Raw genomic sequence first — 26808 nt, forward strand, 5'->3', positions numbered from 1 at the left:
CATACTGTGGTCAGGTTGGATAGACCTACAGGCCTCCTCCTAAAACTGCATTATTTATGCCATATGCATAATGGAGACCGACTCGCAGAATTACATTAAACACTGCCCTGCTTGTATTATGTTCTCTGCTCAGGCAGACACACAGACAGGCTGTAGGCTGTAAGCAGTAGACTATTGGATCATGCACTTTTCATATCATGTGTGTAGTCCAGGCATTGTTACAAACTGGCACCATAGAGAGTTGGCGCTGAAATGGTGACGTTGCATTATGCTGGCACCGCCCTGCGCTCTAACAAATGGGCCCATATGCTCCTGCCCTGCACCATCTGCTGGTGGCGTCCTAGGCAGCAAAGTGGAGTTGCCTCACACACCTACACTCTTTGTATGAAGTGAGGGGAAGTTACATCTTAAGGCGGGAAGGAGTGCAACACCTCAGGATTTCCTGTTCTGAGAAACTTTGCATTCGAGAACCTATTGTCGCGTGACACTGTTCCCTTACTTGCACCTTCTTGTGACTGCCTGAAGATGCTTATCAGCATTATCTAATGAAAAGACCGACAAGGAATCTAGCAGGCCCCTGCTGCTTCACACCCTCATCGCCGCTCCGCCCCCTCCCCTGCCTGCCGTTAACTTGTGTTATATGTTTTGAAGGAAATATAATTTCGAAAAACCCCGTCCAATGGACTGAATTCATTTTCATCGTCGAAAAAGACGACCTTTAAACCTGGGGGCCGGGATATCGAACGCACTTCTCTTCAATGGACTCGCTCATACAAAATGTATGTTAACTTATCACGTATCGTCCATCAACTTAAGCTATTTGTATGTTGATTACTAAGGGGCGCCTTATTCGGTAGGGGAGACGGGAGGGCTGCAAACGCATAGGGCAGAGAGAGGGGCCTCAAATCTGCAGGAGCGCACCCCCGGAAGCTTTGCTGCCATAACTTAGTCGAGCATTCATTGCACGCTCATTTTAGCAACGCTACCCTTGTGCTGGGCTACGCTGCAACCCGAGTGGTTTACGGGGGGTCTGACTTTACTTTCTGCTTTATGCAAACGTGCCATTATGCATTGAGCATTTTTGTATTGCCATTGTGCAAGCGCATACAAATGTTTTTTTTTTTTTATTCATCACACACCCTCACATCCTCACAAACCCTCACCCACCGTCACACCCCTTCACCCTCACACCCTCACTCACCCCCTCATCCTCACCCCCCCTCACAACCCTCTCACCCAGCCTCACACCCTCACCCACTCACCCTCACACCCCCTCACTCACCCTCACTCACCCTCACACACTCACACACACCCTCACCCTCACACCCTCACACCACTCAGTGCTACAACACATGTGTGTGTAGGTGCAAATGCAATGTTCTAGGATTTTCATCACAATAAAATACACTGAACATAATCTTCACAACATTTATTTACAAACGTTTAAGCTATTGCCACTATAAATTACAATAACTTTTATTTAAGAATTAATTATTTACAAAATTAAAAGCCATTGTTATTTGTAATATCAATACATCTAAGTCACGTAAATATAACACACATTGCATTACAAATGCTATAGGTGTCACATTTGCGAAAGTTAAAACTATTGACATTGTAACTGACTGCTATTAATTTTGCAATTTTCAAAACCAACACATAAATTAAAAAAGTGTCAGTTACAATACCAATCGCTCAAACTTTCCTAATGCGAAAAGTTAAAAGTATGGGCATTGTAAATCACAAAACAAAAAAATAAAATGTCATTTAGAAAATCAATAGCTCAAACTTTTGGCAACGCCAGTGCTTATTTCTGATTCCTTTGGTCTGGCTGCAGCACTCCGTCCTAAGTGCAGAGATACCCCTCTGGGGTGATTCAGTGCTATATAAATTAATAATAATTAATAATGGTCATCTTTTGCATATTGTATGATCCTTGTAATGCCCATGTGAGGGTCTAGGGCACCACTAATGCAAGTTTAAGGTAAGGGGGGTTCTGCAGGGAGCACAGCATTCCTCCAGGAGTAATTTACAAAAACGAAACTGAAGTTTCATTGGGTATTGAGATGATCGCAACCCAGGCAAGCTCCTACTCATTTAAAGCACTCTGGGAACTGGACCTTTTGTTCTGTGGCTCTGAGTGCAGGGTCCCCTAGTGAGTGGTCCTGTATCGTCATCACCTGGCCATAGGAATGTACATGAAAGACTGACACATCTGGAATTCAAAATGCTTTATTGATAACAGTGGGATAAATATTCAAATGCATTTGATTTTTAGTGAATTTCTTATGTGATTACTGTTTTATATATGTGATGACTCATTGAAAAAGTCCAAAGGCCTACCTCGAATATTAGTTTGGTGACCCCTTCACAAAGCCAGTAGGCCTCTTAATTACAATGATACCCACATGTATTGTGATACATTTGGTATTTAGGGATATTGTGATTGGGTTCATCACACACTACGGGTAAAATGTGACACAAGTGTCACCAGAGGTATATTCCTCTCCACCTGATGTATATAGTAATTTAAAGTGTAGTATTTAGCAGTGTTAACTTAATAAATATACGGTTTCTTCTTCAAAGAAAAGACACCAACTGGACAATAATTTGAGTGTTGTATGCCAGTGAATAGAGATTTCTTGCAGACACCACCTCCCCTGACTAGGCCTTGGACTTTTCTGCTTCAGTACCCTGAGCGAGTCGACTGCTTCAATAGGGTACTTTGTTCCCTGTAAGGAAAAAATTATGGATTTCTTACTTGCGTAGGACGCACATCCATCACAACCCAGTTTCTTGGAAACATCCCTCCTGCTGTCTGTTAAGTACAATATTCCTGGTCCAGATTTCACATATCCTTTTTCAGAGCATCAGGGCACTGGGGAGTTCTTCTGTGAATCTTGGTCTACCCTGCCTACCCTCATCCTGTTCACCTTGTACCTGGTTGGGCCCCAGTCTGTGTTTCTGGCACCACAAATTGTCGCTGATGATGATGCCTCGGATCTCTGATTTGGAGGGCGGCTTCCAGGGCCCACTTGCTAACACTTCTGGGCCAACAGAAGGTCGGTCTCCGCTGTGACGTCACAAATCTTACAGCACAGCTAAGACCAATGTAAGCGAGGGTCTTGCAGTTGCATGCTCTAGGGTTGGTCACCAACTCCTGACTACGTGGAGAGCGCTCTTGGGTCTCACAGCTCAGAGTACCCTAAAGACGGAGCTTGCAGTTGCTTGCTTAGGGCCCTTATTCACCACTTCCTGACTGCATTAAGACCTCGCCTTGCTCTGTCACCAACCACATAGGATTCCAGGCATCTTGATTGGCAGCCTGGCACCACCCACTCGCTCAAAGGGTACTTAAAATTGTTGACCTGGCAGTGGCTTGTCCAGAGGAGTGTAGAGGCAGGGTGAGCTCTCTGGTAGGGGGGCATGAGGTGATACTCCGTGTCTCTGAGGAGACTGAGGGATGAGCACTGGCCTTTAATGGACAGAGCCGAAATTGCTAGGTGGTGGCTCAGAGTGCACCTATGTAACTGGATGTGAAGCACGTCTCACTGGACTCGGAACCTGATGAGAAACACAGCAAGCCATATCCATATCTTTAGCTGCATGTAACGAAGTAAAACCAGGCTTTTGCGTGGTATTATTTGGCTTTCCTAGTGCTTGTTAAGCAAGTGAACATGCATTGGCAAGGCCAAAATACAAGCAAACCAGTGTCGATAGTCAGGGTCGAATTGGGATCACAATTTGGCCCGGGCACTGACGAAAAAAGTGGCCCACAATTAAGGGGCGTGGCCCAAATTCAAGGACCGTGCCCTTTCATGGAGCACCATTTGGTTACTCTTTGAGGTCTAATTTGTAGAGAAATATTTTGTAAATTGAGCCTTTTAAAGCTTACAGAGCAAGTAACATTGGTAAAGATTAGGAGCACTGCAGTTCTGATAACTGAATACTTACTTGCAGTCTTAACGCCCTGCACAATGCTGTTAGATACTCTTTCCCAACCAGCTATGTCCTAGACTCTAATCCTCACATAAATCAGAAATCTAGCACAAAGTCAAGGAGAAAGGGTAAGAAAGGGTAAGACTGGAATCTCTGGGAATAGAACATGTAATAACAAAAGTAAGAATTCACAAACGAGGAAAAGGCAGTCTGGGGTGTAAAGAATGTTGGAAAACGTATCTGTACAATCTAGTCATAAATGTATTTCACAACCAGCAGGTGATGTCCATATACAAAAAACACAGTTCTATTTATGAGTACCAATTACAGTACACATGATCCGATTTTTTTTATTTAAGGGCCTGGGCGATTAAGTGATCTGCCCAGAATCACAGGTTGTTGAGCAGACCCTGGGACGCAAACTTGAATCCCGATCTCAGCAACTCTGGCGTCAGGCCACATATGCCTATGCACAGACCAGAGACGTTTTAAGGCATGGGCGATGTGGGCTCTGGTCCAGGGCCCCAGCCTTTCAGGGAGCCCCCTGATAGAGCCAGCTCTGTTCTGCAGAGAATCTTGCCCTAATGACCATGCACTGTTCTGCAGAGAATCTTGCCCTAATGACCATGCATACTCCTTAAACACATTGTTTTAAATACAATTTTTTCAAATATGGGCGATGAGTAAGAACCTATCACAGAGATTTTGCAGAAAAATGTGTTTGTTTCATGCAACATCCATAAAAAAATGTCTTTGAGATCAAACAGGCCATCACATATGAGAAATAGGAGAAAGTCACTGAGATTATTTTCAGTAATTTTAGTGAGCTGCTACTGTGTTGTAATATTGAAAACACACGTCAATGTCCTTGAATATTCGATGTAAATACATTAAGAATTTGGACAAGTATGGTAGTGCTCAGCTGAAAGAGGGCATCAAAGAGCAGAAATTGGATTATACATTCAAATGTGTTCCGAACAGGGGCCCAAAAATATGTTTGGCCCAGGGCCCCCAAAATCCTTAAGATGTTTGTCACAGACAAGGAATGAAAGTGAGAGGATACTCTTCTTGCACAGGACACAGGGCCATGGTGACAGCAGCCTATATGCTGAGCAACTAAAAAAACAGCAAGGCCCCTTTCTGTCACAAAATTATTCGAGCCCTCCAGCGAAGGAGCACCTAATGAGCAGGAAGCCCCTGCTATTACTAACCTACTCAGCCCTCCCCAGACCTTCATCTCGGGAGCACATGAACAGCAGTAAGGCCCCTGCAATTTGTAAATTAAAAATTAATCCGCCCTCCCCAGCCCTCTAGGCCTCAGGGCAACGTCCTGGCAGGGGAGCACAAAACACAGCTGCTGGGTCATCCACGGTAGCCAGGGGGAGGCTGAGGTGAAGATGGTGCAAGTTGCAAAAATCACCTGGCCCCCACAGCGAGACCCATTCTTCCTCGCCAACTATGCCCTGATTGTGAAGGGCTGTGGGCGAGGTGTTAAAACTAACACTGTTTATGTGCTGCGTAGGACGCTGGGGGGCCGAGGTGAAAATGGCTCAAAGGCCTGGGCAATACCTGGCCCCCAGGGAGGCCGATTTTTGCAAACAATCACCCCCTCCCCAGCCACCCTCCGCGTGATTGCTTTGCAGGGCAGCGGGTGAAGGAGAGGCCACAGCGGATAATCACTGTACAGGCGCACAGTGAAGCTGCATTCATTTCTCTATCTCGGTCTCCGTGCCCTCTGTGTGCCGTTTTTTTCCCCTCCCCTCCCCTTTCCTAGTCCACAGAGAGCACGGAGACCGAGACAGAGAAATGAATGCAGCTTCACTGTGCGGCTGGAAAAGTGGAGAAAAAAAATGGCCCACAGAGGGCACAGAGACACTGGCCCTTCGGCCCATGCCCGAATGTCCGCATTGCCAATCCGCCCCTGTCGATAGTGGCCAGGAGGTGTTGCTGTTTAAGGTGGGAAGCTCACTGGGGACCACATCCTACACTGGGCCGAGAATCTGCAGTGCTGCGCTCTGTATGCACGGGGTGCATGCACCCCAGCGATTGCTGGAATGAAGTATGTTTTATGGGGCATTTGTTGTGCAGACCATCTCACCCATAGCCAGTTGGTGGGGGAAGTGGGCATAAGTAAAAAAAAAAAAAAAAAAAGACTCCCTAACAACTTTGCAAATCATTGAGCTGTGAGCCGCATGAATGAAGCCACTAAGTCAGATTTGTATAGTAAAAATTGTCTCCAGCTACACATACATGCTTGTAAATTATCTTTATATTTATCAGGAAAATAGCAACTGCCGTGTCAAGAGTCAGAAAAAAAAGTTGCGAACATGAAGCTGTTGGAGAATTCAAGCTTTGAAGCGATCAACTCTCAGCTGTCAGTGGAAACAGGCGATGCTCATATTATTGGCAGGTAAGCTAATACATGGACAAGTTATGCTTGCCAGTAACTTTGTCCCTTTAGAGCGTCTCAGAGCGTTTTACTGTTTGTCTTTGTGGCTAACTGGCGCACATCTTGTCTGTCTCTTACCCAGGGATTGAATTGACCTATTGTCAGGCCCACTGGAATTATGCAGCAGGAGAGGGCCAAATTAGGTGGCTGGAATACATAAATTATGCATCAAGAAAAGCCTGCGCTTGATGCATGTGTGCTGTAGATACACATGCTTTACATACTCCTGCCATCTAGTGTTGGGTCTGGATGTTTGCAAGTTGTGTTTCTTCAAAGAAATCATTTGAGTCACGAGGTAAGGTGACTCCTTCTCTTAGTCATAATACACATGGTGTTGGAAATTGCTTTTTTGCAGGGCTATTCCCAAGTTTTTTTGCTTCTTACTCCTATTTTTCCTGACCTGCTTTTGTTGGCTCTAGGACTCTGGGCACGTTACCACTGCTGATCAGTACTAAAGTGTAAATTGTAATTCTGATTTGTTATCCATGATTGGCATATTTGATTACAGGTAAGCCCCAAGTATAGTGCACTGAGTGTTTGTTCCCAGGGCTTGTAAATCAAATGCTTCCAGTGGGCCTGAAGCACTGATTGTGCCAGCCACACGAGTAGTCCTATAAATGTCTCAGACCTGCCACTGTGGTGTCTGTGTGCACAGTTAACTGCCTTGTCGACCTGGCAAGTGCTCCCATTTGCCTGACCCAAACCATCCCTTTTCTCATATGTAAGTCGCCCTCAGGTAGGCCCAAGGTACCCCCATGGGCAGGGTGCATTGTATGTAAAAGGTCGGACATGTGCTGATTTGTTTCACATGTTGTGATGATGAAATTCTGCCAATTTTCGTTTTTAACTATTGAAAGCCTATCTGTCCTATAGTCTAACACTGGAGTTGCTTTGTAACATCTTGCAAGTATAACTTTTCATTGGGACAAAAAGGAGAAATGGAGTTTAGGATCTCTGAACTCAGACTTTATTAACACATCTTTTGGTAAAGGTAGTTTCTGAATTGTGTGTTTGAAAATGCCACTTATAGAAAGTACAAAAAGAACAACTGATGGACAGAATGCTGATCAATGTCAAACATTGACCCCAGTACAGAGATCTGGGCCTAAATCCATCTTTTTTCTGCTCCCCATGTCATTCCAGTTTAAACCCAGACATATGCAAATCAGTCTTGATCCTGCTCCCCATGGGATCAGTCCAGCCCGCACTGGCAGGCTAGGTTCTCCCTGGACCAGAAACGAGAATTACATGTATGTAAAGTAAGCTCTGGCAACTCGTTTGCCATTACAAGACCTCCTCTTTTGTAAGTTTAATCATGCATGTGACCCTATCATGTAACCGATCAATTCACGCTTGGGACTTGAAGGCTACTTATCATCCTAACACGAATTGTAGAACGCCATCTAAGAAACTAAATGCCCAAACTGGTTCATTGTGTGCTCCAGTGTAGTGCTGCCACTGTGCGCTTATCAGTGTTACTTCTTTCCTACATCTGAAGTCCTGTTCAGGAAAAAGCTTAAAACCCACCTTTTCAGCAGGTAGCCTTCCTACAGCGCGGGGACACGCCAGTAGCGTAAGCAGGCGCTTTACAAATGCCCAAAATAAATAAATAAATACATAGCAGATTGTGCTGATTGTGGTTCATCCACCGGCGCAGTAGCATCTTATTTATCTCCGCCTGCAATCCAATGAATATATGATCTAATCCCGCAGCCTTTTTCTCCGCGGGCAATCGCAACGTGGTCGTTATCACGATTGCGTTGATTCCGCATACCTTTACTCCGCAAGTCGTAACGACTACTTGCGGAGGGGGGGGGGGGGGGGCGCTGGAAGTTGGAATAGTATAATTTACTATTCCAACTTCAGTCTAGGTGGACAGTAGGGAAGGTGTTGGATTTTAAATCCAACACCCCGTCCCCCTTCTCCGCAAGTCGTTCCAATGGTATGCGTTAGCAAAACGCGGTCATGATAACGATTGCGTTGTCATTACCCACGGAGATAAAGTTTCGTTATAAACGTTGTTTACCGCAATCCAATATACATTTTTTTTAACCTGGAGACTGTTAATCATGCCTGCTCCGCTACAACAGTCAAATGGTGCATTGTAACTGGACAATGGTGCATTGTAACTGGACACAATTGTATCAGGCAACTTGTACTTAAGTGAAATATTTCTTTTTAGGACTGGTATTAAACACGTCGATGTTACTAAAGTTATAATAATTTCAGTCAACCCTTTCATCCATTGGTATTTTACTATCCTTCACATTTTTTGTTCCACCCACTATGTCATTGGATGATGGGAGATCCACGTTCACTGTGGGTTACAGCATTTTCCAGTTCACAAGGAGCATACACACATACAAAATAGCTCCCTTCTGTCAGTGTCTATGTTAAGCGTGCACACAGTCATCATCAATGAATCCTCCGTTCCATTCATCACTCCCACCCGTCCTCCGTTTACCACCCCCTTCCTATTGCCAAGGCCAATATGTCGCCTTTAGGCGAGACCTATTGATTTTGTCAATGCTTGTTTGTTTCTTACTGTCTCGTATGCTGTAAGTGAGACCGGTATTCTCAGAGTGGGTCCCATACTCGCTGCCCCATACAATTCAAACCACCCACTGAAGAGGCCAAATGGGTGGAAACCCATCTAGGCTTCCTTTTGGCCCCTTAAGGGGCTTCTCCTGGCAACTCGGGATAGACTGTTCTAGGGGTTAAAGGCCTCAGTGTATTTGCATATGGATTGTTCCTGCCTAAGGTTTAATGTGGGGAAAAAACAATAGACTTGAGTGACGTTCCAAGTCGTACATAATCTAGCATTAATACAAGCATTCCATCATTTAAAAACATTTCTGCAGTACTATCTCGAAGCAGAATGTTCGTCAAGAGCTAACGTTTATCGGACAACATGCTCATGCTTGTTTTCTAAATGTGAGTGGGCATGGAGAGCTGACGCGAGGGTTTCCGCAATAAAGCTGGACAAAATGTATTCGAAGATGGCGCCAAGGAGAAAAGACTTACCTAAAAGATGAGTGACCAACTTATTCGATGTCTGTACTATTTGGATACAAATATGCAAACCAAGAATTGAACCGATACAATGGCGTGCAGTAAAAGTAGGCTGCTTTCACATTAACACTCTGCTTTCAACACAGTGTCAGCTACATACATACATGTCAGCAGAACATGAAAGGAAAATGGGTACATTGGTGTAACAGTTGGTGAATCTAGAGGCTTTTTTTTTTTTACTAATACAAAAGCTCATGCACTATGATGGTCTGCAATCAATGCCTGCCAATTCAAGTAGGAATATACCCCACACCAAGGTGTCTCAACGAGCTGCGTGCAGCTGTAACCAGTTCGGGGATTGCGCTGTATTCAACGTTGTCCAACTGTACACCTGCTTTTCCAATTTGTTATATTTGGGACATCAGTGCACTTTAGGCTTTTGCTGTTTTACGTTTGGTGAGAGGTAGGGCCAAGTCAGGAAAGAGCAAGTTAGGCAGTTTGCAGATTGTATAGGGTATGTGCCAGTTGCCTCACATACCATATAACTCTTTGCATGTCGGAGCCTGCTGACTTACCTCTAGGCATAAACCCTCTTATTGTAGAGGAATCCAATGTTTCTCTTAGTTCCGGTACTGAGGCGTCATCCGGGTGAGACAATACAACTGTGGTTCATGGAATTGTTAAATTAGATTATAGTTGAGAGTAATACTATGCAAAAATGGTCTTTATATTTTCCTGCATATATTCCCATTTCTATCTCAGAGGGTGATCAGCATCCCCCCTCCCCTTAACGGTACAGCTAGGCTGTGCTAGAAGGAGCTGCGCACTTTCCCGCAGTCAAGGTATGGAGCTAAAGATGGTGAACTCGAGCTGGGTTGGGCGCATTCAAAAGAACATACTAAAATGCTTTGGTCCTGTAACTTCGCCCTCTTGACCGCATGTTATAGGTGGTCAGTTGCACATTAAGCTATAACTCACAGGCGTGCCCTGTGCGAGAGGTGTGCTGTCTCACTTGTTTTATTGTTTATTTTGCGGCACTCATGCTACATGAATAATGACACTGGCACCCCACAGGCGAACCATTTAAGCAGTCTGAGCCTGTTATTGCCTGTTATTGCTTTTGCAGCAAAGCCCCTGCCCCACCGCGCCCTTGCCGGGGCTGATCGGCCAGAAGCAGACTTAGGCGGTTTGTTACACCTGCTGCCATTAGATGTACTTCATACTGAGGGGTAGAGAATCCTCAACAGCAGCAGTGCACAGGGCCAGGGAGGCATTCTGTCACTGCCAGAGCCGGGAGTCACTTGGCGGGTCGTCTCGGAGGCATCTGCCACTACACTGGACGCCTCACCTTTCCAGCATGCTGACTGACCTTGATTTACCTCAGGAATTTGAGAGGCGAGTACGGAAGCCCGAACTGTGCTTGCTCCAGTGCCCCCCTTCCGAGCTACATTGTGTTGTATCCCTAAATAGCTCCTTCACTCATGTGTACAGGTTGCCAACTACTGTGTTCACCTGCATGACTTCACCTGGAGAGTAACTCCAGGCAGTCTATTTTTTAAATGTATTTACTTGTTGTGCATGGAACCAAAACTAATTTTCTGTTACTGCTCAACAGATCTTTTAACTTTAAATCACTGTATCTACGGTAGTATTGCCTAAATTGACAACCATGTACCCTAAACCAGATAGGTGGATACCCATTAATGCTGATTTCAAACTGCTGAGCTGAGATTTGTTGCAGGAACCTTCGTGTGATTGCCAGGGGGTGTCTTCTGGTCCATTTTGAATGAATGTACTAAAATATGCATACTGTATTTGGGCATGCACGTGTTTGTGTTGGCAAATTAAGGTCAGACCTACTAGATTTGGCAGTGCTTGTTTAATAAGGGGATAAAGTGATCTTTTATCACTAAATTAATTGGTTAAAAAATAGAGCATGTACCTTTAAGGAGTATGGGAAAGTTGTGTCGAGGTTTCTCGTTTTAAAGTTGTGAGACTGCAACACATAAGCCAAGGTAGCCATTTTTTAGGTCTCGCGACCTACAATGCGCGCAATCGCATTGAGGGAGCGAGAATTCATGTCGGCAAAATCCAAGTCAAACCAAGGGCTTTCAGCCGCGGTTTTCTTGAAGTTCAAGTGAATCACGTGAGTAAACAAGCACGAGCATTCACGGACAGCCCAGCACATCAAAGGGCTTCTCCTCCCCTAATTATTCATGGCCGGCCGCAGGCCTGCCTTACCTCCCCAGCCCGCGCATTCACGGCCAGCCCAGCACATCACACATCAAAGGGCTTCTCCTCCCCTAATTATTCATGGCAGGCCGGCCGTACCTCCCCAGCCAGCTTCTTCCCTTCTCTTCGTTTTTTGTATGGCCGTACCTCCTCAGCCAGCTTCTTCCCTTCTCTTCTCTTCGTTTTTTGTATCACCTTCAAAATTACACAATACTATTCAAAGCTTAATAAAAACGAGCTTACGTTTTTTGTATCACCTTCAAAATTACACAATACTATTCAAAGCTTAATAAAAACGAGCAAGGCCAAAATAAACACACCAGTGTTGTTAACTGTGCTGAGAGTTTAACCGTGTTACTCGGAATCCCTTTTTTTAATTTCAGTCAGTGAATCATATTTAATGAGCTGTCCCCTTGGGGTATTATGACATTCCTTCACTTCAGCAGATGTTCTAAATAAACATTTAATTTGCTCACAAGCCCCGTTCCTGCAAGTATTTGAGCAGCGTTATCAGGGCACGCGTGGAGTAAAGTCTTGGCCGAGATTGGCATGCCGCCTGCACGCTATATGCAAATGGACGCCCCCTGCGCGCCCTTCCTTCCTCACAGGTCAAGCTAGCTGTCCAGCGTGATGCCTCGGGACGCAGCCGCGTATTCAGAGCCCCCCCCACGGGCACATCTATACGGGAATAGAGACACGAAAACATGATCATGAACAGACACCGTCCTCCCCGGGGAAACACCTTGTTATGCACCGCAGAGCCGCAAATAAACAGCCACAGGCTGGCCTCCCCAGGGGCCGGGGCTGCAGCTGTAGTAAAAACTTCTCACAGCAAACGCACAACTGCGTGGCTTTGTAAACAGCAGCCAAGTGCAGTACCACCTCAGACTGCAGAGCATTCATGCCCAGCAGAAGACGAAACATGCAAGAATCTGAATCCTGCAGACTCCTTTTCTTACCAAGGTATAGTTTATGGTAAACTTCTAAATAGTACCAGCGCGTCTCGCCACAGATGGTCCATGCAGTGATGACGCCATGGCCGTAAAGGCCATTAAAAATGCCAAAGTGGTTAGATCAGACTTTATGGAAACATACCTAACAAGTTTTAACTGTCATCTGGCCAAGCAGATGGAAATGTATTCATATTGAGTGCTTTACCATAGTTCATGCCATGTACTACTTTTTCTTGCTCGAGTCATTCATTGAAGCAGGACAACCCAAAGCAAGCGAGGTGGGCCGCGTGTCAAAGTATTTAAGAGATAATTTGTTTCCAAGCGCATGGCCAGGAGAGTGGGATCCATAACATGCTTTCAAGGTATCCACACATAATATTAGAGAAAATACGCCTGCAAAAACCTGCCGCAATTGGGGAACATTAGTAGAAACGAGGCATGTTGACTTAACTCGAACGAAAAAAGGAACAGGGAATTTAAACACACTTGCTTCAGATATTGAAAAATGCAGGACAAAAAAAGCAATTTTCATTTTCTTTCGGTCCACAATTGTCGCTCCAACCAACGTTGTACTTTTTCCAAAACCTGAAAGTCTTTGCTGATGCGTGGCTTTTCTGCACTCCTGTGAATACCCGACAGCTGCACATTCCCGACAGGGCCTTCCTATTGGTTTTTTGCTCCAAAACATTAATCAACCCCCAACACGCCTTGCTTTATTTATGTTTCATTCACATTTTTTTAATTATTTTTGAGACTGACAGTACTAAAGAGCAGCTTGCATCTCTGTGTTGCATTCACACTTCTCCTCCCCTCGCTCGCATTCCCGCCCCCCCCACCAGGCTCTCCCGCCCCCACCCGGCTTCCCTCCGGCCAGTTGCCACACTCCTTGCCTCTGTCTTGCCTCCCCCTCCAAGAAACATAACAAGCACTGGCGTTGCCAATAGGTCTCGCAGGAGGAAAGTTGGAGCTATTACAATTGCAAATAACAATGCCTTTTATTTTTGTTTTCATTTTCAAAACATAAAGGGCTTTGTCATTTACAAAACCAATAGCTCCAACTTTCCTAATACGAGACCTATTGGCAACGCCAGTGTTTGTTTATTAACTCTGTGACCATTCTAACAATACAAATAGGATTACAAGTAAGTAACTTTTCCTAATCTCTGTTGTGTACAGAGAATAATTTTTTTCCCCGAAGGACAGGCTAAATATCCCCCCTCCTGTTTAGTGGCGCGAGTTCTGATCGGCTCTCAGATCATAAAAAATACCGACCAGATGAAAAACGGGGCCTGCAATATTCTGAGCAGGAACTTGATGATAAGATTCTAGCTGCAACTCTAATGTACTTGTATCTAAACGTCTTCTGTTTTTAAAAATGTTTTATTTGGACCATTGAGGAATGACTGCAGCCTACGTTTTATATTAATTTGTTGGTTCCTTTTTCTCTTTACAGGATCGAGAGTTACTCATGTAAGATGGCTGGTGATGACAAGCACATGTTCAAACAGTTCTGTCAGGAAGGCCAACCGCATGTACTGGAGGCATTGTCTCCCCCACAGACCAGTGGGATCAGCCCCAGTCGGTAAGAAGCCATCAGTTACCCCTTCTGCTTCGATATGTTTTTGCTTTCATTCCCTCATTGTGAGCCACACTTTGCCATAAGCCCACTACTTAATCCCTAAATTCATTAGCTTCTTAACAGTCCAGCACGATGTGGAGCGACATGTAAATCATAAAACATTTTGAACTCTGTATATGCCAGACCGCTCTTCTGCTGGACGATGCTTGACAGGAAGGGAATGGAAAGTAGCAAGCAGTCTTAAATAAACGGAGGTGATGCACATGTTGCATTTCCTACTGGCCAGTTGAAGTCTTTGGAGGGGTGCTCAGTCCTTCCTTGACCCCTGTAGATCGCTTCTCACAATAATTCTGCTCCCTTGACCTGTCGTGGTAGTAAATGCGACCGTACTCAGGGTATGTCCTTCTGCATAAGCATGGTCTGCTCTCCTGTATGGTGTTAGTTCATGTGAATTATTTGGTAGTGTCTTTATGCAGATTCGTTTACAGGTCAGGCCTGGACTGCGCATGCTCATCGAGGCATGCTGTATTGAGGAATGGAATAAAAGCTCTACCCATCTTTTCAATTGGCTCCTGTTAGTCATTTCAAAATTGTTGCTTTTCATTCGTGAATAGTCTTACTAGTCCCTCCTTGGTACCGCCTTGTCTGCGTTTGTACACGGTCTGCTTTATCTAGTCGGTGAGCACAATTTTCTTTAATGGTCTTCTCTTATTCCACCCACGATGTCGCTGCCCACTCTTACATTGTTATTAATGTATTTATTTTAGGATTTGCAGCGCGGTTTGCTTTCACTTTAGGGGCCACGCTTCTTTATTTAATGAATTTGCAGCGCTGTCCACTTTTTCCTAAACACCCGCGCAATAGAAACATCAGGTTTTTTTTGTTTTTGTAAAATCGCCCCATATCGTCTTTTCACTTTGTTGGTTGCACCCCCTTCTTTAGACGCAGCTCACTGTAACCTGAATACAGTGAGCAGGGTCTAAAGAAAAGGACGTGACCACTATGAAAGTGGTATCTTATTTGCGAGAGTTTATCTGCATTCTAAATGGTGATGCCTTTTATGTATGTGTTGCTTTTGAAAACACATAAATAAGTCATTGTCATTTACAATGCCAAAAGTTTAAACTCTCGCAAATGCGAGACCTATTGCATTGAAAATGCTTTTCTATGTCTTCGCATAGGTATATAGTCTGCTATGCAATACTGTGATAGCTAATGAACGGTTTGTCATTCGTATTTGCAAAACTGGTTTAATTGTGGCTCATTTTTTTCCTGCACTTTCTTCAGCCCTCTCTCCTGGCTCTAGAATGCACCCTTGGGCTCAAAGGATTGGTTTATTTTCAATCCCACCGAGGCTTACTCTTTATTTAATTTTTATGAAAGTTGAGAGAGTGGCCTGGCTAAAATTTATACTATGCCAGCGTAATTCAGGTTAATTTCGTGTTGTGCTTGTGCGAAAATTCCTCATGGGAGCAGTCCAGCCCGAACTGCCAAGCTAGGTCCTCCCTGGCCCAGAACCCAGCATCCTGGGACCTGTTTCGGGAGATCACCCCATGTCAGGCTAGCTTGAATCCAGTGGCTCAGTGAGCCCGGGACCCAAGTCTGGACATACCCGACGCAGACATATGTTGGACGGAATGTGAAACAAATCAAACATTCACTCTGTTAGGAGATCTAATTTAAATCTATTGTTCTTTTGCTCACCATGCAACCCCAGTTTGGACCAAGCCATATGCAAATCAGTCTTGACCCTACTCCTTATGGCCCTCCGTGTTAGTCCTGCTGCTTTGCGCGCATTGCAGGGGAGGGGCGGTCATCGTTGTGGGCACACATGGCACATTGAATCTGTCCCTGCAGCTCTGCACAGTTAACTGTGAGCTACCCCTACCAGCTGATACTGATATTGACGCACTCAATAGGGTTGTGGAGCTGAGGACCTCCTCTCTGTGAGCCCGCTGTTACTGTATCCTGATGCTTGGGTAGTGGTACTGCTTGCTGCTGCCAGCAGTGTTACTCGGTAGAACTCCAATTGATGCACTCTGCCAAATATTGAGGCAGGTGGGTGCCCTCGCAGTCAGACCATCTCTGCCACATTGCCTTTGAGGGACATTCCCCGCTGGACACCCGCACCTCTAGCACATTGAGGCTCCTCATTCTCTGAACTGTTGCTGCTCTTTATAGAAGCCTGGCAAGCCACCCTCTGATATGGACTTATAGACCACTTTCGTGCCTTAACATGGAGTATAATATTCTCAGTAAGGTCCTCGCAAAACAAATTCTCCCTCTACTCTCTAGACTCATCCATGTTGATCAATGCAGATTTGTCCCCAACCACAATACCTCCCTCAATATGAGCCTGCTCTATCATTTAATGGATAGAGTGCGAAGCCAATACCCTTGGGCTGGCTGTCTCTCCTTACACATCCAGCAGGCATTAGACACACTGGGTTGGGACTTCCTGTTTGCTACTCTCCAATGCTTTAGGGTCCACCCATATTACACATCCGGTGTAAGATTACTATATCCCACTCTCAGCGCATGCTCAAACCAGTTCCTACATCTTGGACTCCTACCCAATCTCTCACTGTCCCAGGCAGGGATGCCCATAGTCCTCATTGTTATTTGTACTAGCATTGGCACTGTTGATACAGCACATGAGTGGGTGAGTCAGTGGCTTTAAGGGTTAGAAAATGCTTTTGTGAGGGGCTGCATGGGTGAGTGTGTGTATGGCTGTTTGAGTGAGTAAGTGGATGTGTCAGCGGTATATGGGTGAGTAACTGGGTATGCAAAAGGCAGTATAGGTGAGTGATTGGGTATGAGTGACTATAATTGAGTGAATGTGAGAGTGGCTGTATGGGCAAATGTATGCTTGTGCAAGTGACTATAGGTGAGTGAGTGCGTTAGTATCTGTGTGAGTAAGTGTGTGTGTGTGTATCTGTTTGGGTAAGTGGCTGTGTGATTGACTCTATGGGTGAGTGGCTAGGTGTGTGTAGGCTATGGGTGACTGACTCAGTGTGTGAGTGGGTGTATGAGTGGATATGTCAATGACTGTATTAGTGACCCCACAGCTGGATTCCTCAGAGGTCGCAGGTGCCACACCCTCTTTCTCCACTGCTCTGTTTTGGAGAAGAAGTTCACTTTACTCCTGAGGTCCTCAGGAGTAAAGTGGAATTCATTCCCCAACTACTAGTGTGACCGGAGGCACCTTTGAAGTATGGTGGAGAAACTGGATGTGGCCTCCTAAGACCTCTCATCAATTCCCCCTGTGTGGGACTTACTGGATATAACAAAAAGGTTTGTCGGCCCCCAAGGACCCTCTAGAGCCAAGGTGACTTAATCCCCAACCAGCAGTGCCCCAGAGGACTCATTTGCAGAATGGTGAAGAAAAGCAGCTGGGCCTCTGGCGGGTTGCTGCAGTCCCCTCCCCCGAGGGAGCTGCTAAACATGCAGCTCCTTTTGGCCAAATGCAATCCTGTTCTGCTTCAAGTAAGCAAGAGCATTTTCTATGTTCTGACTTACTCAAGGCAGAGTAAGTGAGAAGTGCTGAAAAAAAAATCTCTGGATCCAGTCTGACGCCTGGAGGAAATTCTAAGGTTAGGAATCTACAACAAAAATAGGTCTCTACCAGATACATTGTTACTGAAGGGAAGTAACTTGTTCATTGCTGTTATGTGCACCATGTTGTAACCAGTATGCTAATGAATGTTTTTCTTTTATAGACTAGGTAAAAGTCAGAGTGGGGATGAAGACAGCCCTCTCAGTGACAAATGCTGCAGGAAGACACTGTTTTATTTGATTGCCACACTAAACGAGTCTTTTAGGCCGGACTACGACTTCAGTGCAGCAAAGAGCCATGAGTTCAGCAGAGAGCCTAGCCTCAACTGGGTGAGTTTAATATTTTTGGTGGAGGAAAACCATGGAATTTGCATGTTAAGTTTGCAGTTGCCAAAATCAGAAATGTTTGCTATCATTCATGAACATTCTTCAAATAAATTGTCTAGTGAAGTGATTGGATTTGCTGCTTGTTAAAGATAGGTACGGTATGCTTCATCTGTCTGAAGACCTTTTGCTTATACATGTTCTTGTCTTTCAGTCCATGTTTTTCTTTACAACTTGTTGATAATTTTTCAACCTCCCACACTTAGCAAATTTCATGAAGCTTGAAAGCAGTCAGGATTACTTTAGAATTCTACAGTCAGTGGAGTTTTAATTCCGAGCACCCCAAATAAGGGTGTAAATCTAATTTGGTCTGTATTATGCACGTTTACCCTGCCCTATACCTTCTCTTTCACAATACAGAGTTTCTTACATTGCATACAATTAAGAAGAATATTTGCCCTGTTCATTTTCTTCACCTAGTTCCAATCCCATAAACCTCAGCTACTGCTATCTGTGGTTAGGATAGGAGTCTTGGAGTAAGTGCAGTGTAAGTTCAGTAAAAGTGTAAAGTAATTTTTAAAAACTTACTCCAGTTTTGAAATTACCATCGGAGCCAAAACCTTTAGAAAATTGAGCTCATTAGACATGTGGGAAGCCTAGATTGAGTTTTGCTTGCTATGTGTCCGTCCACATCATAAACTCACCCATTCGCCAATGTTTGGTTTCATAATTTTGTCTTTTAGTTTGGGCATCATCAAGCTTGGCCGTGTGATTGTAACATACTCTTCATGTATGGCTGTGGATACAGGTGATCTGCATATTCCTGCCATCTAGTTTTGGTTTCTGAGTTGTGCACAGTTGGTTTTCTTCGAAGTGTTTTGAGTCAAGAGGCATGGTGACTCTTCTCGAGGATATTGAGCATGGGTATCGACTCCTTTGTTAGTATTTTCTCTCCACCGTCGATTTTGGAAGTATGATACTTCAGTGCTATCCTGTCTTCAACAATATAGTTTTTTTTTAACATGCTTTACTATCACTGTGCTGCTTTAAAACCTCATCGGTTTAGACACGACCCATTGCCCTTCGGGCGTTGCCAGTATCGGGCATACTGTCTCATCCGTACTGCTTGTTGAAGATGTTTACCTAACCGAACGCACACCATTTTCGGTTTTGCCTGCTGTGCCTCACCAAGTAGCCCCATACTGGCCAACACAGAGTTTGAAACCTGTGTAGTGATAGCGGAGGAGTGTTGCCCCACTGCCTGGCTCAGAGCCAGAAAATGAAAAATAAAACTATGTTCTAGCTGTAGGCATGGGAGGGAGGAGGAGGAGTGCAATGTGCACTCCCTAAGTGTGCATATGTGTTTGGCCGGCCGCCTCAACTGGCAAAACACACATGCACACTTAGGTTTCTCCAGCCCAGCTGCATTGAACAGCCGGGCTGGAGAAACCACAAAGAATCTATGGTCTGGGCAGAGCGTCTTTACAGCCTGCTCAGGCCAATCACTGCGATGCTCTCGTAGTATGAGAGCAGCACTGGGATTGGATGGGAGTCTGTCCCAGGGGCTGCTGGGACCAGGAAGAGTTAATATAGTAACAACCCTGCTGCATGGGGGAGGGGGGGATCATGCGCAGGGGGAAGATATGGCGCATGGGGGTAAAGGATACGGCTCGTGGACGAAGGATATGGCGCGGGTCAGAAGTTATGGGGGAGGGTATGGCAGAGTAGAGATGTGTTGGGGGTGGGGAGGAGAAGAGGTTTTTATTGACTGCATTAAGAAAATATACCGTCCTATCAAACCGCCTCCTTCATCAGCTGAATATTGTACTTCTTTTTAATGACATTTAGAGGCTGTTTTTTTTTTTGTTTTAAGAGTTTTATAAAGCATAATCTAGACCCGAAGATATCCGGTATCGGAGTGCTTTACATGAGCACCAGTTTTGTTACAGATGAGCGTTGTTGTTCCCCAGCTTCGAGGTAGACTCTAGCCGTAAGGTTACATCCACTCCCCTTTTAAAGTAATAGATTAGATCCGACAATATAGACTGTCTTAAAGCTGCAACCTTTACATTTATGTATGTAACTCATGGCCTTTCAGAAGTAGGTCAAAGTTAACTGTAAAAATGTGACTGTGAAAAAGTGCTCAGGGTTCCCTGTATGTGGGCGGGACTGTTCAGTGCTTATGATTTCAGTGGAGAGTCCTGTGCAAGAGAACTAGGATTACAGATAAGAAACCATTCAGTTTGAGGCATGTGAACTGTAGATCACATCCTTTGCATAGCCTGTCATCTAGTGTCACCTAGTGTTGGATCTGGATGCTTGCACTTTGTTTTTCTTCGAAGAAGTCTTTCCCAGAGTCACAGGGTAGGTGACTCCACCTTTTGGTGATAACGACTCCATTGTTAGATTGTTTTTACCTGTCATTGGGTTCGGATGTGAATTGCTGCGCTCTGGTTCGACACAGTTTCCCGTGTTCTCTTCAACGTGCAATCCAGTACCCTCGAAGATATAGTTTTTCAATCTCGTTCCCCATTCTCTGCGTATCGTTTCGACTCAAAGGTCTTAGATCGTAAAACTCGTGGAGGGACGTTGGGCCTACCTGCATCGGGCTCTCTAGCACTCAATGGAACGGACTCCAAGCTCTGTCCCGGGTGTCTCGCAAAGTTTCTGTGCAAGTGTTTAACCTTTGCCTATCCCTGCAACACGACGAACAAGACTGTTTCGATCCAAGAAGACGCTATGTGTCTGGCTCGACATCAGGAAATGCAACATCAAAGCTGCTCTGCACCGGACATATTCAGTGAAGAAACCCCCTTGCCCCAGCACTACAGGAAGAAAAAGGGTCTGGTCCCTCCTCTGACCACGGGCCAAGGTCGGCACTGAGAACGTTTTGAATGCCCTTCCCTCTGGCCTGGCGTCAAAGCACATGGAAAAACTCTCCGGCTCGGGCTCGAGTCGGCCCCATGCATGTCTTGGTGACCATTCCCTTGCTACCGAAGAATAAATCTTCGGAACTGAAAGCTTTGGAGCCAAAACCTTTGCTCCTGAAATCGGCGCCAAAAGAGAGACTTCATCAAAAGAGCCTTGTTTCCACGTTCTGCCGCCGGATCCGAAATAAAAAGAAGTGGTCATATATTCAGCCACTGGACATATTCATGCCAAATTGCCAGAGAAGAGGAAAAGGGCCTATAGGACGACTACCACATTCCTTTGAAGAGAAAGAATGTTGGTACTAACCCTTCTCTTCTTTACCTTACATTCCCCCTCCTTCACCCATTGATCCAAATTTGCTCATCACACCCAATCAATCAATCAAGAGTATTTGTAAAGCGCGCTACTCACCCACTAGGGTCTCGAGGCGCTGAGGGTAGGGGGGGGCGCAGGGGGGGGCCCTGCTACTGCTCGAAAAGCCAGGTCTTGAGTTGCTTCCTGAAGGAGAGATGGTCCCGGGTGAGTCGTAGGTGGGTGGGGAGGATGTTCCAAGTCTTGGCTGCCAGGTAGGTGAAGGATCTTCCTCCGGTGGTGGTCCGCGGATCCGTGGGACGATGGCGAGGGCAAGGCTGGCAGAGCTGGCGGGTTGGCTTGTAGAACGTGAGGCGGTTGTTGAGGTATTAGGGGCCCAAGTCGTGGAGAGCCCTGTGTGCGTGGGTGAGGAGTCTGAACGTGATCCTTTTGCTGACGGGTAGCCAGTGCAGGTCCCTCAGGTGGGGGGAGATGTGGCTGTGTCGGGGGATGTCCAAGACGAGTTGTGCTGAGGTGTTCTGGATGCGCTGGAGTCTTTTCTGTAGTTTGGCGGTGGTCCCAGCGTAGAGGGAGTTCCCGTAGTCCAGGCGGCTGGTGACGAGGGCCTGGGTAACAGTTTTCCTGGTTCCAGTGGGGATCCAGCGGAAGATCTTACGGAGTATGCGGAGTGTGTTGAAGCAGGAGGAGGTAACGGCGCTAACTTGCCTGGCCATTGTGAGGGAGGAGTCCAGGATGAAGCCCAGGTTGCGTGCGTGGTCCGTGGGCTTGGGTGGGCTCATGTAGATGTTGAAGAGGGTGGGGCTGAGCGAGGAGCCTTGAGGTACGCCGCAGATTATCTTGGTGGCTTCTGCGAGGAAGGGCGGGAGACGGACTCTTTGGGTTCTGTCGGAGAGGAAGGAGGTGATCCATTCCTGGGCCTTTCCTTGAATCCCGGCGTGGCGGAGGCGGGTTGTCAGGGTGCGGTGGCAGACCGTGTCGGAACGCAGCCGAAAGGTCGAGCAGGATGAGGGCGGCGTATGGGTGGTATCTTCCGTGCTGACCTGAGTCCAGGCGCACATGGTGGTAGTGGGGGGTGTAGGTTCAGTGGTGGGGTACGTGTTCTGAGTGCCGAAGCGGTTGTGTATGTCGACGATCTGACGGTGAAAAAAGCTGGCCAGAGAGTTGCAGAGGTCTGGCCAGAGAGTTGCAGACACACACAGATTCTCCATTATCACCTGACCCACTAGATGAAGGTGATGAGGATGAGGATAGGCCACAGGACAATAATGACTGATAATGATTCGGATATATATCCTTCCAAACCCTCACCATACGACAACAACATAGGATACATAGTGCTACTTAACAGGGCTGCCATTATCATGGGGTGGAATTACACAAAGAGGTTCTTCTTGAAAATTTCTTGTTTGGAATCTTAAGTTCCTCTCAGAGAGCTACTCACACATTACCAATGCTCAAAGGGATGCTTAAGCATACAGACAAGCTCTTTAAAGATCCCGTGAGGGCAAGAATTGTTACACCCAGGGTGGTGAAAAAGTATAAGCCAGCACCTACTGACCCCACTTACACCAAGGGTCAGCTTCCTTTAGACTCTCTTGTAGTTTCCAACGCTCGCAAAAGAGCAAACTCACAAAGAGGTGAGGCCCCTCCTCCTGATAAGGAGTCAAAATTAATCGATGCAATTGAGTAGCGTCGCAAGCAGCCAATCGTTGACACATTGCTAATACGCAAACTTATTAGCTCGCTACGACGGGGCTCATTACGATGAGATAGAGAAACTGATGCAATTTCTGCCCAATCAGCACAAATGAAAGGCCAATTGCCTTATTCAATAGGGTAAATTAAACACTAATACCTCAATCAGGTGCGCCTTACACCCAGCAGACACAGCAGCCCGCGCAGTGAACACCAGTGTACTGCTACGCAGACGTGCTTGGTTGAGCATTTCAGGGTTTAAACCTGCTGTTCAAACCTCTATTCTCAACCAACCATTCGACAAAGAACACCTCTTCGGCCCAACAATAGACACTTTGCAATGCAATAGCGACGCATTTGCAATGCAATAGCGACGCATTTGCGGAAGTTTAAGCTATTTGCATTGTTTAGGACAGTGCCTTTTTATCGGTTTTGAAAACCAACACTTAAAATAGCATTATCATTTACAATGCCAATAGCTCAAATGATGTGCAGGTACACATTACATCATCATGTCTTTTTTTTTTTTTTTTTTTTTTTGCTCAGAAAGCATTGGCAAATCCAAAGACTAGCTAATGACTGTTAATATTAGTTTTGGTATTTGACACTTCCACGAGGACGAGCACCCTCTTGTGCTTGTTTTGTCCGCTACCCGATAAATGATTTTTTTCCGCTTTTTATCTTGCTATCGAAATCACAATTTTTAAATTAACGTATAAATTATTTTTATGACTGTATGAAATATATAGCAGCGCAGAGGTGTTTTAAGTTAAATGTTCGCGTCCTGTCAGGAAGGATACAGTGAAAGTAGTCCATTTACCGCATTTTTGTTTAGTGACTCGTTATGGTCTAACAGGGTTTTTAATTATCTCGCGAGCGCCTTTTGTTGTGCCTCACACCCCAGTGCTGCGATACAAACAATTGTTAAATAGTGCGTGGCTCCGACGGTCTGTCAGGGTCTGAATTACAATGCAAAGCAGGCTCGGTGGGCTTCAGTTCTTCTTCAAAAGCAGCTGGCCGGCCTGTCCCTGGGGGCAGTGAGAGCCCAGGGGGTGTCTGGTGGCGGGAGGCAGGGCCAAGTCACACCTTAGCAGGCTGAGCCCCCAGAGTGTGGGGATGGGACGCCACAGGGGAGCCCAGGGATGGGAGGGACGCAGTCTGCAGGGGCAGACATTGCAGAGTAAAAGATGTGCAGGGGTAATCCCGAGAAGCCCTCTACAGGAGGGGGGGGGCATCTTCTACAGGGACAGGGGGTAGAGAAAAAGGGGACAGAGGGCTGTGCGATGGGAGTCCTTGACCAGTGGGGTCAAAGTCAGGAGGGGGGGGGATGCTGTGCAGAGGCAAGCAGGGGCATCCTGTACAGGAGGAGCAGCTCCCTCTACAGGGTAAGGGGGCAGAGAAAATGGGGACATAGGACTGTGGGCAGGGAGGTGGAGCGAGGAGGGGCAGAGACGGCGCCCCCTCTCCAGGTGAATGGGCAGACACAAGAGGGACGAGGGAGTGTGAAGGGGGCAGGGACAGGACAGGTAAAACTCGGAGATTGTGCAAAGCAGGATGGAAACCCGTGCAGGGGCAGTGGGCAGAGACAGGCACTGTTCAAGGGCAGAGAGGGAGGAGGGGGTGGCGAAACGCCGTCTGCAGGGGGCTGAGACAGTAGGAGCAGGGCCGGTCGTCACGAGCTGGGGTGTGCGGCTTCAGGTCCCCGCTGGCTTGGATGTCCCGAGCAGGAGAGCGCTGACACCCAACACTGTTCCCATAGAAATAAGGCCACGGCTGACAGATTTTTTTATTTTTTTAGAGAACCCCCTACAGCCATTCGCAGGCGTCTGCCCGGTACATACAGTATGAGCTTCACATGACGTGCTCTGTCGACCCCTACTTAGAAATGTGCATATGTCATCGCCTCACACATTCAATCCCCGATAACGCCAATATACGACTAACTATTTATGTTATGTTAATATAAAATTGTAAGACACACTAGTCTGTGTCGAGCGGGCGTCTCGGCGGCTTACCAAGGAGACAACGAGCCCTAATCTATGCAAAGGAAATTGTTCTGCTGTTTCTTGACTGGTTGGGAATGCATTTAATTATTTATTGTAAAGTGCTAACTCCCCCCAGCCGGGATTCACCAAAGCGGCAAAAAAGCACAATGGCAGAATATAGGCCAACTACCAAGGTGCAGACATTCACAATCTGCAAATTAAGTATTCACATTCAACATCCTTCAATTTGGAACGGGAGCCTACCCCGTATTGCAGCCGCCATATTGAGGAACTCACCGCCGCAGCCCGGCTCGGACAGGAAGCCAGGCAACCTGTGTTTGGACGGGGGCGGGCCACAAAAAACAGGAAGCAGACTGGAGCCTACCTCGCGCTCCTGTGCCCGTGAAGCCAGCTGGAAGTGAGCGTGTGAGCCAGCGAGGCTCCTGTGCTCGTGGAGAGCCACGCCTGCTGCCGAGACTGACCAGCTCACGAGGGAGAGAGCCCTGTGAGCAGGTGCCTGGGACATGGTCGGGGAAAGGAGCGTGCGGCCCGAAGTGTCCGGGGCTCACGTGAGGTGAGGGAGCCCGCGTGTTACAACTGGCGTGAAGGAGCCCGCCCCGCAGAGGGAAGTTATGCGAGAGATATGAAAAGCCAGCCTCGGAGCAGCGTAGAGTCCCCCCGGTGAGTGGGGTTGAACCGAGGACGGAAGGGGGACAGGAGATGGGCATATCGCATGACTGTACGTGGTGAACGCGCACGTTCACATTTCCAGTCCGGCCTGCGCGTGCCCATTTCCTGTCTCCCTTGGGAGGCAAGTCAGCGACAATAGATCTCGCTGACGACAGCGCTTTCGCACTGCGTCGCCAGGCGAGACCTAATGAAGGACACTGAGGTCGCCAAGTCCATGGGGGCTTTGTAATTTCCATCTAATAGGGGATCCTTTGTCGCTCCTTTTACAGGGGTGGCACCAAGAAGGTTTCCACAGAGAATCTCTCCCCCTCTTACAAGGGCAACAACCAGTTAGAGGTGGATTTAAGGTAACAACGGCAAGGGAAGAGGCAGAGGCAACTCAACACGCACCTCCCCTGCAAACAGCAAACCGTGACTTCCGTCGGCTACCCCTGTCCATTCCACTCCTGTCTGGGGACCTCTCTCCCAATTTCTACCTGTCTGGAATACAATCACCTCAGACAGATGGATTCTACAAATTATCCAATATGGTTACTGCCTGGAACTTACAGACGCTCCCCAAACACTCAAGCAAGAAGTTCTCTCTCTATTAGGAAATGGAGCTATAGAACTAGTCCCATTACAAAATCAAGGGGTCCAGTGTATACTTCCTGTACTTCTTAATTCCCAAGAAGGACCGCTATCTCAGGCCTATACTAGACCTCGGAGACCTAATTCTATACATTCAATCGGACCACTTTTATATGGTGACACTCCAAAAAGTGTTCCCGCTCCTATAGCAAGGCAACTTTCTGTCCACTTTGGACTTGAAGGATGCCTATTTCCATATCCCAATATACCCGCTCACCACAAATACCTCCGGTTCGTGGTAGCGGGCCAACATTAGCAATTCAAGGTGCTCCCATTCGGAGTCACCACCGCACCCAGGGTTTTCACCAGATCCCTAGCAGTAGTCTCACCTCATCTACGAAGGCAACACATTCCCATACTTGGACAGGCTCATAAAAGCCAGCTCGCAACAAAGCTGTCTACGTCACACTCACAAAATAGTGCAGCTGCCCCACAATCTTGGATTCACAGTAATTCTGTCCAAGTCCCAATCTCCAACCATCCAACACACAAGCTTATTTGGGAGCCACTATAGATGCACAA

General features: G+C 46.5%; 1 protein-coding gene across 1 annotated transcript in view; it reads left to right on the forward strand.

The window, feature by feature from the left end:
- MAF1 (MAF1 negative regulator of RNA polymerase III) overlaps positions 1-26808 on the forward strand; it is a 125479-nt gene that overhangs the window by 37312 nt on the left and 61359 nt on the right. The window contains exons 2-4 of the mRNA XM_086966429.1: positions 6220-6349; positions 14039-14167; positions 17884-18049. Coding sequence (XP_086822555.1) covers positions 6267-6349; positions 14039-14167; positions 17884-18049 — 378 coding nt within the window. The 5' untranslated portion in view covers positions 6220-6266. The remainder of the gene's footprint in view (positions 1-6219; positions 6350-14038; positions 14168-17883; positions 18050-26808) is intronic.

This window comes from Lissotriton vulgaris, chromosome 4_1 (genome assembly GCF_964263255.1).
Source record: "Lissotriton vulgaris chromosome 4_1, aLisVul1.2, whole genome shotgun sequence".
Classification (NCBI taxonomy): Eukaryota; Metazoa; Chordata; class Amphibia; order Caudata; family Salamandridae; genus Lissotriton; species Lissotriton vulgaris.